At 54.2% G+C, this 11,253-nt stretch overlaps 1 protein-coding gene across 1 annotated transcript; it reads right to left on the bottom strand.

Annotated features, from left to right (window-relative positions):
• Window positions 1-5,150: 5,150 nt before the first annotated feature.
• Window positions 5,151-10,903, bottom strand: EDN2 (endothelin 2). Its single transcript, XM_049875946.1, has 5 exons — window positions 10,760-10,903; window positions 10,264-10,420; window positions 8,666-8,787; window positions 7,617-7,716; window positions 5,151-5,798 (listed from the first exon to the last, which is right to left on the bottom strand). Exons 1-5 carry the CDS (start codon window positions 10,821-10,823, stop codon window positions 5,705-5,707), a joined length of 537 nt encoding a protein of 178 aa, XP_049731903.1. The 5' UTR covers window positions 10,824-10,903; the 3' UTR covers window positions 5,151-5,704.
• Window positions 10,904-11,253: the final 350 nt, after the last annotated feature.

Raw genomic sequence — 11,253 nt, forward strand, 5'->3', positions numbered from 1 at the left:
TTTGGCCTTGTCTGTCTTCCCTGCCAGTCTGTGAGACCCTCGAAGGCAGTGAGCTGGTTGGATCCAGAGGCTTGAAGCACTAGTGAAGGGCATTTTAGACATGGTAATATTCTCATGGGAGTCCCTGGGTGGTACAGTTAATGCACTCTGCTGCTAACCGAAATATTGGCGGTTCAAATCCACCCAGAGGTGCCTCAGAATAAAGGACTAGCGATCTATTTCTGAAAAAGCAACCATAGAAAACCATATGGAGCACAGCTCTACTCTGACACATATGGGGTCAGCATGAGTCAGAATCACACGGATGGCAAGTGGTGATGATGGTGGTGGTAGACTATTCTCCTGGGGGATGTTTTCTGAAGTTCTGGTGACAGCTGTCACAGGTCTCCCCTGCCTGGAGCCTCCCCTCCTATGCTAGGTGCTCAGGAAGGCACTGCCCATTCCTGTCTGACCTCTCTCCAGCCTTTCCCATATCCCCGCCTTCTTTCACTCCCTGGAAGGAGCTGAGAAAATCTTCCTCTGCCCACAGAGCCTTTGCCTATGCTGTTCCCTCTCCCTGGAACACTTTTTTCCACCCTCCTCTTTCACTTAACTAACTCTTTCAAAACTTGGCCTGGATGTATGTCCCTTCCTCCAGGAAGCCACCCTGGGCTTCCTTTCCCCAGGGTCCCCATCACAGTGCGGATGTAACCCATTAGAAAGGTGGAGTAGCATAGTAGTAAAGAGTCCAGGGTTTAAATTGCAGACCAGCCAATCAATAGCAGTTGTCTCCTCTATCAATTGGGAATAATAAAAGTAAATTATTGTTTATGTCAATCACAGTCTCTAACAATCTGTTTCCTTGATTGGCTCTCCCAGTGGTCTGTGAGGGCAGGGGCTGTATCTGTCTTGCTCCCAAGAGTCTTCCTAGAGGTGATTATTCATAATTGTTAAATTAACGGATGGCCACATTCCAATGATTTATTGCCCTCATACGCAAATGACTGAAACCCAGCTCCCTGGTCTCTTTTTTTGTTTCCAAGTGTTTGATTTTTTTTTTTCAGGCTTTTTCTGTTATTGATTTCCACTTTTATGACTTTATGGTCAGAGAAGATGCTTTGTAATATTCCGATGTTTTGGACTCTGTTAAGGCTTGCTTTATGACCTAATATGTAGTCTATTCTAGAGAATATTCCATGTGTGTTGGAAAAGAAACCATACTTGGCTGCTGTTGGGTGGAGAGTTCTGTATATGTCTATGAGGCCATATTGTGGTTGATTGTGGTATTTAGATCTTCTGTGTCTTTACTGAGTTTCTGTCTGGATGTTCTGTCCTTCACCAAAAGTGATGTGTTGAAGTCTCCTACTATTATTGTGGAGCTGTCTGTCTCACTTTTCAATGCTGTTAGAGTTTGTTTTATGCATCTTGAAGCCCTGTCGTGGGGGTGTAAATATTTAATATGGTTATATCCTCCTGGTATATTGTCCCTTTCATCATTACGTAGTGTCCTTCCTTATCCTTTGTGGTAGATTTAACTTTAAAGCTGATCTCTATTTTTGATCAGACAGAGATAGATAGATAGACAGACAGACAGGCAGACAGACAGATAGAGATGATTTCCTCTCTTTTTTCTCCTGGGTCGTGGTTGAGTGAGGGGTGGAGGAGTGGCAGACCAGAGCTGAGAAGAGTCCAGTCTCAGTCTCACCTGCCTGGTTACGCATCCATATTACTTAGCCCTGGACACAGGACCTAAGCATGCTGTGCCTCGGCTTTCCCTGTGCATGTAACCCAAATAAATCGGGGTCATCATGTGTCCCGTTCTGGTCTAGCTCTGCCTAGTGTTCCAGTCAAACAGAACATAAATTTGACTCCAAAAGCCTTGGGAGGAAAAAAAAATCTGTTTTCACCGTCAAGGCAGAATAAAGAGAGATTTCCCCCACAAAACCCGAATGTCCTAAAATTTAGATACCTTTTTATCCAGGGTTCCCTTTGACCTGGCCGTTGCTCCTCACAAATTCTTCTCTGCCTGTCCCCAGATGTTAGCCCACCTTCTACCATTCTTCCGGGGTCCAGCTGGGGAGCTTGGCTAGAAGCAGGCACAGACTTTGGGCACACATGATCCTTTGGTGCTATAAACTTCATGCTTTGGAGAGAGGTAAGGCTGGAGGAGGCCAGAACAGGACTCCCGAAAGTGCAGCACCTGAGCCAGAGGCCATCTTGCCCAGGACTACGGGTCTAAGGGTCACCCCCACTTTCACTGTCTCCTGGACTCCCTCTGCTCTCCTTAATTATCTGGGCCATGCTCTCTGAACTCTGGCCAGGGCCACTGGGACCTGTGCCAAGGGCAGTGAATGGCCTGGTTCCTTTGGCCTCTGATTCACCCTCAACCAGAATCTCATCCCTCTGCCAGGCTTCCATCACACCTGTGGTTCTGGGGCTGCCTCACTCAGCTGCCTGGCCTCTTCCACCCCCGAGAAGCCTTTTGGGTTCCCAAGCGGGCAGGGTCGTTTTGATGGGATGCTGGGCTGCCAGGAGTGAGACCCCTCCCCACCGGCATCAGGCTCAGCTGCAATGTGAAAGATGCGCTCTTCCACTGGGCTGGGGTAGGAAGGAAGTGCCTCTAGGGCCCCATTGCACCAGACTTCACCACCCAGGATGCAACACGGACCTCTAACTGACCGAAGTGACTTTGTTTCCCTGCCTCTGTCTCTTCATTCAGGTCTCTGAGTGGCGCAAATGCTTTGTACTCTACTGCTAACCTAAGTGTTGGTTTCAGACCCACCCAGTGGCATCACAGAAGAAAGGCCTGGCCATCTGCTTCCATAAAGATTACAGCCAAGAAAATGCTATCAAGCAGTTCTACCCTGTAACACACGGGGCTGCATGAGTCAGAACCGGCTCTACAGCAATGAGTTTTTGTTTTTTTTTTTTTTGGTCTCTTCATTCACTCTCAGAGCCTCCAGAGACATCTTCCTAAAGCCCAGATCTGACCAGATCTGTCCCCTGCTCACAGACCTCCCGTGGCTTCCCATGGCCTGCAAGAGAAACTCCAGGCCCTTTGAGTTGACCTTCAAGGCCTCTTTGGCATTATCCCCATGGTTCTCCCATTGCCATATTTGAGCCAAAGGAGGCCCTCCGTAGAACCTCCTTTGCCATTCCTGCCTTCATACCTTCATCCTTCCGGTTATCTGGAATCCCTCTCTATTTTCTCTTTATTTGATTCTTAAACCCATAAGAACCCATTGCCATCGAGTCAACTCCAACTCATGGTGACCCCATGTGTTATAGAGTAAAACTGCTCCGTAGGGTTTTCTTGGCTATAATCTTCTTTACGGAAGCAAATCGCCAGGCCTTTCTTCCATGGTGCCACTGGCTGGGTTTGAACTACCAACCTTAGGTAAGAAAATGAATGCGAACCATTTGCACCACCCAGGGACCTTTACTTGAGTCTCACTCATCTTTTATTTATTTATTTTTACTCATCTTTTGAGGCTACAGGAGTACCACCTTTGTCAAGGAGTCTTTCTCTGCCTACCCGGATCTTTCCCATCCTGGGCTGAGCCCCTTACTATAACATATCTGTTTAGTGCTCATATCAACCAAGGTAGGGACTACTATTTTTTGTTTTACAGACGAAAAACTAAAGCTCAGAAAGAGAATGAGATTTGTCCAAGGTCATACCGCTGACAGTGGTGATACATGAATTCAATCAATAAATACTTATTATGTACATACATACTAGAGACTCTGGAGCCAGAACACCTGGTTGAAATCCTGATGCTACCATTCGCTTGCTGTGTGACCCTAGGCAAGTCATTTACTGTCTCTGCGCATCAGTTTTCTCATCTGTAAAATGGGGATAATGAAAGTACCTTCGTCATACATAGGGTTGTTGTCCTGAGGGTGGAATAAGTTAATCCGGGTAAAATGAAGGAGCTCAACATGTGTCAACTTTTATTGTTATTCTTCTATGACCGGGTGAGGGCTGGATCCATGGACAAGGCAGGATTAGAGCAGATTGTAAATGATAATTTCTCAGCTCATAAATATTTCTCGAGAGTTGGCTCAGGCCACACCTGCCACTCCCAGTACAGGGCAGCTGCAGGAAAGGGGCACAGCTTGCTGACAAAGGGATTAGGCCAGAATAGAGGCTGTGAGTCCAGGTGGCAGCCAGCAAGAGTGACCCTGACTGCGAGCTCCCCTGGGACCCAGGTGGGCTGCTGCTTGGGCTCGGGCAGGATCGGCAACCCAGTCCGAGGGGCCTGGGCCACTGTAATCAGAGAAGAGTGGCAGGGACTAGGCTAAGAGAAGGATCCTGAAGCCAGGGCCCTGGAGAAAGAGGGGAAATCTGGGGCTGAGCAGGTCACCCACATCAGCTCCCCAGAGTCCTCTGGTCAGTGAGACATCGCCAGAGCCTCAGACCCCTCAGCAGATGCCGAGGGCCCTCAACTCCGTCCAAGGAGGATGTGGGGCACCAGAGGGGACAGCGCCACCTCCTGCCAGAGGAACGAGAGCCGAGGCTGGGGTTTGTCTGAAGGACACTGAGGTTTCAGGCAGGTGTGGATGCCTTCTGCGCTGAGGCTCTGGGATGGGAAGGAGGGGCCCAGCCTCGGGTTGCAGAGCCTCAGCCCCTATCCTGACCCCACAGCCCTGATCACTGACCACAAGGGCTCACACAGCCTCAGAATTCATCTGATCCCACCCTTCGCTGGATAGGTTTGCTATGGCCTTGTAGCCAGCCACTGGAGCAAACATGGGTCTCGGTGCCCTCACATTCTTGGCTCCTTCCAAGCATGCTCTTGGGAAAGGCCTGGGCATAGATTCCTGGCCCGGGGGGGAATGTAGGTCCTGGAACCCTGAGCGTCAAAGCTGCTAGTGGCTGCCCAGGCACGTGGTAGGTAAGAGCCCAGAGAGGCAAGTTAGCAGCTGGAGATGCCAGTCAGGTGGAGAGAGGGGACCCCAGGGCTCCAGCCCCTCACCCTAGGCCTTTTCCTCTCCTTCTTGTGTCCCCCTGACTCCCCAGCAGCCCCTTCCTGAAAGGGACCTCCCATGCCCCCAACCAAGACAAGATACCAGAGTATCATTTTATCATTTATTACAAACAGAAGTTCACAGGTAAATAATTGAGAGTCTAAAAAAATACATTAAAATAAATAATTGGGATTCTCAAAGGTCTTACAGCAAATAAGTTATGTACAGATGGGTGAGCAGAGCAGGCCCTTCTCACCAGGAATGTTCTGAGGGCTGAAAGTACGAGGACTCTGGGGACAGAGCTGGAGAGGACAGACAGGGTGGCAGAGACACCAGTCCTAGGGCAGGTGGATCCTGTCCAGCCTCCAGGGCTGGCTTGGGTGTGAGCGCCCACTTGCCACACAGCTGCTCCTGGTCTGTAGGCCGACAGGAACGTGGACTCCAGGTTCACACACTCCCCAGAGGTTCCTTTAGCAGGGCTGCTGGGCCAGGAACCAGCACCAGGAGGCCTCTCTGCAGTCGGGGGCTTAGGGCTTTCCTGGGCAGTGTGACGGTATGGAGCTGCCTGGAGGGAGCTTCCCCCACTGGGGCGAGGAGCCAGGGCTTGTGCCAATCCCAGTGAGCGACTCCAGTTGGCCAGCACCAGGGTCCTCTCCCCAGGGAACAGGCAGAGGGTCTTCCACAAGCCCTGGGCTGCCCCTCTCCTTTTGTCTCCTCATGGGCTTCCTTCCCAATGGTCCTCCAGCTCCTAGCACTATCTCTTCCTCCGCCTAGGGTGTGTGGGCCTGGGATCTTTCGCTGTTTTTTGCTGCCGCCTGGCAAGGTAGATCTTGGCTGCAGAAATGTCCCTGGGAATTGAGAAGGGTCAGCTTAGCATCTCAGGAGCTAAGAGCCATCCAAGTGCTTCCTGTGTGTGGCAGGGGTAATGGGGACTGGGACCCTTGCCCGACCTTGGGATCATGGCTGCTCTGGGGTCAGAAGGTGGCCACGGCTGACCCAGCAAGCAAGGTCTGCATATAAGGGGGCCGGGCCAAGCTTAGAAGCTTCCTTGGGAAAGCTGATACTCAACAGTGTCAAATGGGTGGCCCAGAAGAGCCCAGAGTACTGCCCATGATCTGCCTCCCCCTCTAACCTTTGCTCTCGCTGTGCCTTCCAGTCTGTGTACTTTTCTCCCACTCATACTCCACCTACTGAGATGCTACCTATTCTGCCAGGTGAGCTCAAGGCTGCTGTCCCTGATGGGCCCAGACAGGTGTGGGTCCAGGCAGCCCTTTGAATATGGCTGAGACCAGGTTCGTTTATTCATTCATTCATTTACTCATTCAAGTGGCCACATCCTGGCTCAAAGAATTGGAGCCTGTGAGCCAGAAGGCTGGCTATGGGAACGTGGGGAGTGTCTCCCCTTTCAAAGCCCCATCTTGGTCTGTAGAATGAAGCAGACAACTTGCCTGACCCGGGGTGAGGGTGAGGGCGATCGCAGGCACAGCAAGGTGAGCTCTGTACACTGTGAAGTGCTGTGCACTTGCAGAGTCTTATCCTGATTATTTCCACCTAAGACAGTTCCTAAGCATCTGCTAGGTCCTGCCCATCTCACCATCCTGCCTTCTCTTCTATTTTCCTGCCTCATCCCAAAGATGGGAGCCCCTGAGGGGCAGAGCCAAGCCCGGCACAGCCAGCCCGAGGAGCCATCAGCAGCAGAGGCAGGGATGGCCAACACCTCCAGAGCTCCCAGTGGGTGCTAGGCACTGCTTGAGGCACTTCACACACATTAACTCGCTGAATCCTTACAACACTCCCCAAAATGAAAACTGAGGCACAGTGAAGTTAAGTGACATGTCCAAGCCTACAGAGATTGCTTGTGGCAGGGCTGGGGTTCATTCAGGTTTAGTCAGGTGGTTCTGGCTCCAGAGGCCAGGCTTTGAGCCTCTGCACTGGATTTTGGGCCAGATGCTGTTTCAGTCCTTGAGTCAGTTCGGCTGAGCAAACATTCATGGTACCTATTGTTTGCTACTTTGGACATGTTATCGGGAGGGACCAGTCCCTGGAGAAGGACATCATGCTTGGTAGAGGGTCAGTGAAAAAGAGGAAGACCCTCAAGGAGATGGATTGACACAGTGGCTACAACAATGGGCTCAAACATAGCAATGATTGTGAGGATGGCGTAGGGCTGGGCAGTGTTTCTCTCTGTTGTACATGGGGTTGCCGTGAGTCAGAACTAACTCAACAGCACCTAACAACAACAACAGTGTGCCAGACCTCAAACTGAGTCACACTGATGCCACCAGGGAAGAGATCCAGTCTGGGGCAGCAGGGAAGAGCAAGCTGATCAGTTGTCCCTCTGGACTGCAGCATGTGGGGGATGCTTGATTCAGACACAGCCTGAATTCCATAGTCCTGATCCCTCAAATGCCCCCGTCCTCTAAGAAAGTTCACTTCCAGGCCCAGCGGTAACCAACAGCCTAGTGGTTAAGAGCACAGACTCTGGAGTCAGCCAAATGCCGCCAACTGCTGCGTGACCTTGGACAATTGGCTTCACCTCTCTGGGCCTCAGCTCTTTTGGCTCCTTAATGGACACCCAATCCTGCCTCATGTGGAGGCCCACGTGGAGGCCCAAGGAAATGTGCCAAGCATACAGGAAGCACTCAATCAGCGCAGGAGCCTCTCACCTCAGCTGCTGGAGGAGCTGTCCTACAGTGGCCCCATGTTTCGCCAGCCTGGAACCTGTTGAAATGGGACTCACTGCCGGGGACTGCCATGGCTTCAGCCCTGAATGAATGGCATTAGGGCCTGAGTGAGGGGCTGTTGGGGCCCTGCAGCACCTGGCTGCAGGCCCAGCCCAGCCCCCACCCCACCCCCCCTGCCCTCAGGAGCAGATCCATTTCCACCCCTATGCACCTGGCATCTTTCCTTTCCCGGGAGGGGTGGGGGCCAAGGAAACTGAGCTACTGGGAACGTGTGGTTAGCCTTAGAAAAAGGCAGGTGGGTGGCTGGTCTTCCCAGAATCCAGCCACCTGCAGCAGAGCACAGCCCTTTGGAGGGGAAACAGGCAGGGGTGTAGCCTCAGTTTGAGCCCCTGAGGAGGAGTTTCTTGGAAACCATCCTAGGAAATGGAGCTTGGGATTGTGACTTCAGTCCCTGCTTTCCCCAAATGCTCCAAGTGGAGCAGGGAAGGAACAAAGTCTCCCTCCCCCTTTCACAGATGAGAAAACTGAGGCCCATGCAGTTAAGGGATTTGGCAAAGGCCCCCAGCAACTCTGTAACACCCCTGGGATGTTGCAAGGCCTCCCAGTTCCACATGTCATTTCTCCTCTGGGCCTCAAGTCAGAGTCCAAAGCCCAGTGGACTCATCAGACAGACCAAGGCAAAGGCCCAGCTCCATGTCTGGTTAGCTATATGGCCTGACAGGACAAGTCCAGTCCCCTTTCTGGGCCTGAGTTGCCTCAGCTGTTCCTTAGGGAGAGTCCCTCCTGCCAGGAGTGAGGAGGACATGAGTGTTCTCAGAAGTCCCTGTGCTAGGCAGTAGGAGGGACTTGGGGTGACTTGTTCCCTGCAGAAAGGGATGCTACTAACAGACCCAGGGCAACCTATGGGCCCCGAAGGCCCTGCTCGCCTGACCACCACTCTGCTCCTCTGCTGAGTTTCCTGGACACCCTGCTGCCCAGGGCAGGTCCAAGCTAACAGCCACCCTGGCCCCTGCAGGTGGGTGCGCACCTACCAGGCCTTTGATGGCAGAAGGTGGCACAGGCGGGGTCCCTGGCGCTGGTGCACTCACAGCGCCTTGGCAGGGAGCGGCGCCGGCGTCTTGGCGGGTTTCCCAGGCCGTAAGGAGCTGTCTGTCTGTGGGCATGCAGCCAGCAAGGTAGTGTGAGGTGGGGAGGGGAAAAGAGAGAAAAAGAAAGAGAAAGGATTAGATAAATGATGACCACTGGAAAGCAGAACCGTCCACACTGCACGCTGGGAAAACCACCCATTCTGCCAGGGTGTCAGCGAAAGGTCACCAGCCCCTTTCCTCAAAAAGCCCTGTCGCTGAAAGTCAGAGGCTCCTCCACAGAAGCTGGGGAGCCCTGGACAAGGCCCCTCCCCACTTTGGGTCCCTGCCCCCAGGCTTGGCTCAGTAAGCGCTCCCAGTATGGAGAGGAAGCAGGGTAGGGATTGAGGAGTCCCTTAATCCTTGTCCCCTTCCAGACAGGAACGTGATCTCCAAGAATATTCTCAGCTAGCCCTGGAGAAAGGGAGGAAACAGTCCATTTCACAGATGTATGGGCTGCCCCACGCCATTGACCCGCCTGCCTGGAGGGGTAACAAATGTGCTGCAGGGCCCTGACTTTGACTTTAAAATGTTGCCCGTGTGTCCAGACGTGTGTGCAGAATCAGGTGGGGTTGATTTCAGATTCAAAGTCTGGCCAGGGTGGGCAGGTGGCAGGGTGGGAAGCCAGGGCAAGCGGACCAGCACCTGCAGGTCACGGAGCTAATTTCAGATGACATAGTTGGAGCTGTAATGACTGGGAGGCAGACCTAGCACGCAGGGACTGGCAGGGTTCCCACACTGGTGAGTGTTTGGATGCGGATTAGCTCCATGCTCGCTTACGTGCAGGGCTTCTCTTGCCTTCCGCAATTTGGAAAAGGAATTAAAAAAAAAAAAAAAAAAAAACCCCAACACAAACACAGACAGAAGCTTCAACTTCAGGTATGCAGTGGCCCGGAGGCAGCGTGGAGCCGTGGAACAGACAGCGCTGGGCCCCCAACCTAGCTCCACAGGTGACACAGGGCAGGCTTCCCACCTGTCATTTGGAGACAATAGCAGTGCCTGCCTCTTCGGGTGGCCAGGGGCCTCATACAGTGATAATGCACTTGCAGTGCTTGGCATAGGGCCGGGCACAGCCAAGACATGGGTGCTGTCATCAATCCTATTATTATTGGAAGACGGGGCAAAGGCAGCATGGCAGAGCGGGCCTGAGCTCTGGCATCCACGGATCCAGGATGGAGTCCCCATCCTGCCCCATCACTTACTCCTTCCTGTGTGATCTTGGGGATGGCACCTAATCTCTCTGATCTCAGTGTCCTGGTCTGGAAAATGGGGCCAACTCTTTCCAGCCAGGCTATTGTGAGAATTCCCTGGAGACAGCCCTCTGTAGTGCCCAGGCTGGCCCTCAGGTGGGAACTAAAACAATTGCTAACTATTGACATTAGCCCAATGCCTCCATCTGGAGGCCGAGGGAGAGCTCCACTGTGCCAGAGCTCCTCGCCTGTCAGCAGCCCCCACCCCAGGTCCCCGCCCCTAGCAGCCCCGCCTGGCTCCCCTTGGCAGCTCACCCCGGAGTGTTCACCCAGATGATGTCCAGGTGGCAGAAGTAGACACACTCCTTGTCGAGCCAGGAGCTGCAGGAGCACCGCCGAGGCCGCAGGTGGGCGCCCCAGGCACGGGCTAAGGGCGCTGGCTGCTCTGTGGCTGCAGCGGTCTGGCCTTTCCCTGTACGCACAGGAGGGAGAGAGAAGCGAAGAGGTGGTTCAAGGTGCCTGGGACGGCCGGGATAGGGGGACCTACTGGGCCCCTCCTCTTGCATAATCGAGGAAGTTGGCACTGCCGCTGCTCAGGAGTGCCGTGCCAGCCCGGGGAAGCCCCGAGAGCCCCTTGGGAAGTGCCAGCCCTGCCCTGTTCTGCTGCACTCTGCACTGCCAGTGCCTGGCGGCAGCCACCATGCTCCCGCTCCGTGCGCCCCCAGCTGGCTCAGGGGCACCGCAGCCCCGGAAGAGACCCGCACGAACAGCCCCAGGGGCCGCAGTGGCTGGCGAGGCCAGGGCGGCTCACCTTCGTGCAGGGCCACGAGCAGGGCTAGAGCTACGGAGCACCAGGCCGTGGGCACGGCGACCATGGCGGTGGCGGAGCTAGCGCTGGCTGGACCGACCGGAGCAGTGAGCGCCTGTTGCCAGCGTCCTGCTGCTGAGCGGAGCCGAGCGGGTAGCTCTCCGCCTTGGTGCCCTGTGCAGCAGCTTATTATACCAGGCGCCGCGCCGCGTCCCGCCCCCGCGGGTCCAGCCCTGCCCCGCTGCACCGGCGGGCAGGGTGCCAAGGGCACCGCCTCCTCCCCAGGCGCCCGGCCTGCCCAGGCCGCTGAGGGAGGGGTTCAAGAGGGAGGGGGAATGCCTCTCTCCCACTCCCCGCTCCTCCCTCTGCGCCGGGAGCACTTTGGGGAGTCTTGAGGTTCCGCTGCAGCCCCCATGGGCCCCACGCAGTCCCGCTGGGCTTCTCAAGTACTTCCAAAGTGCCCCAAGCCCCTTCCTAACTCTCCCTGTGACCCCTCA

This window comes from Elephas maximus, chromosome 3 (assembly GCF_024166365.1).
Source record: "Elephas maximus indicus isolate mEleMax1 chromosome 3, mEleMax1 primary haplotype, whole genome shotgun sequence".
Taxonomy (NCBI): Eukaryota; Metazoa; Chordata; class Mammalia; order Proboscidea; family Elephantidae; genus Elephas; species Elephas maximus.

Bases quoted from the DNA above. Each gene is read 5' to 3' on its own strand.
- EDN2 (XM_049875946.1), bottom strand. From the start codon at position 10,823: ATGGTCGCCGTGCCCACGGCCTGGTGCTCCGTAGCTCTAGCCCTGCTC. The intron at 7,717-8,665 runs GTAGGTGCGCAC...CCATTCATTCAG, and splicing joins CTTCTGCCATCAAAGGCCTG to GGCTGAAGCCATGGCAGTCC. The intron at 5,799-7,616 runs GTGAGAGGCTCC...CTCAATTCCCAG, and splicing joins CAGCTCCTCCAGCAGCTGAG to GGACATTTCTGCAGCCAAGA.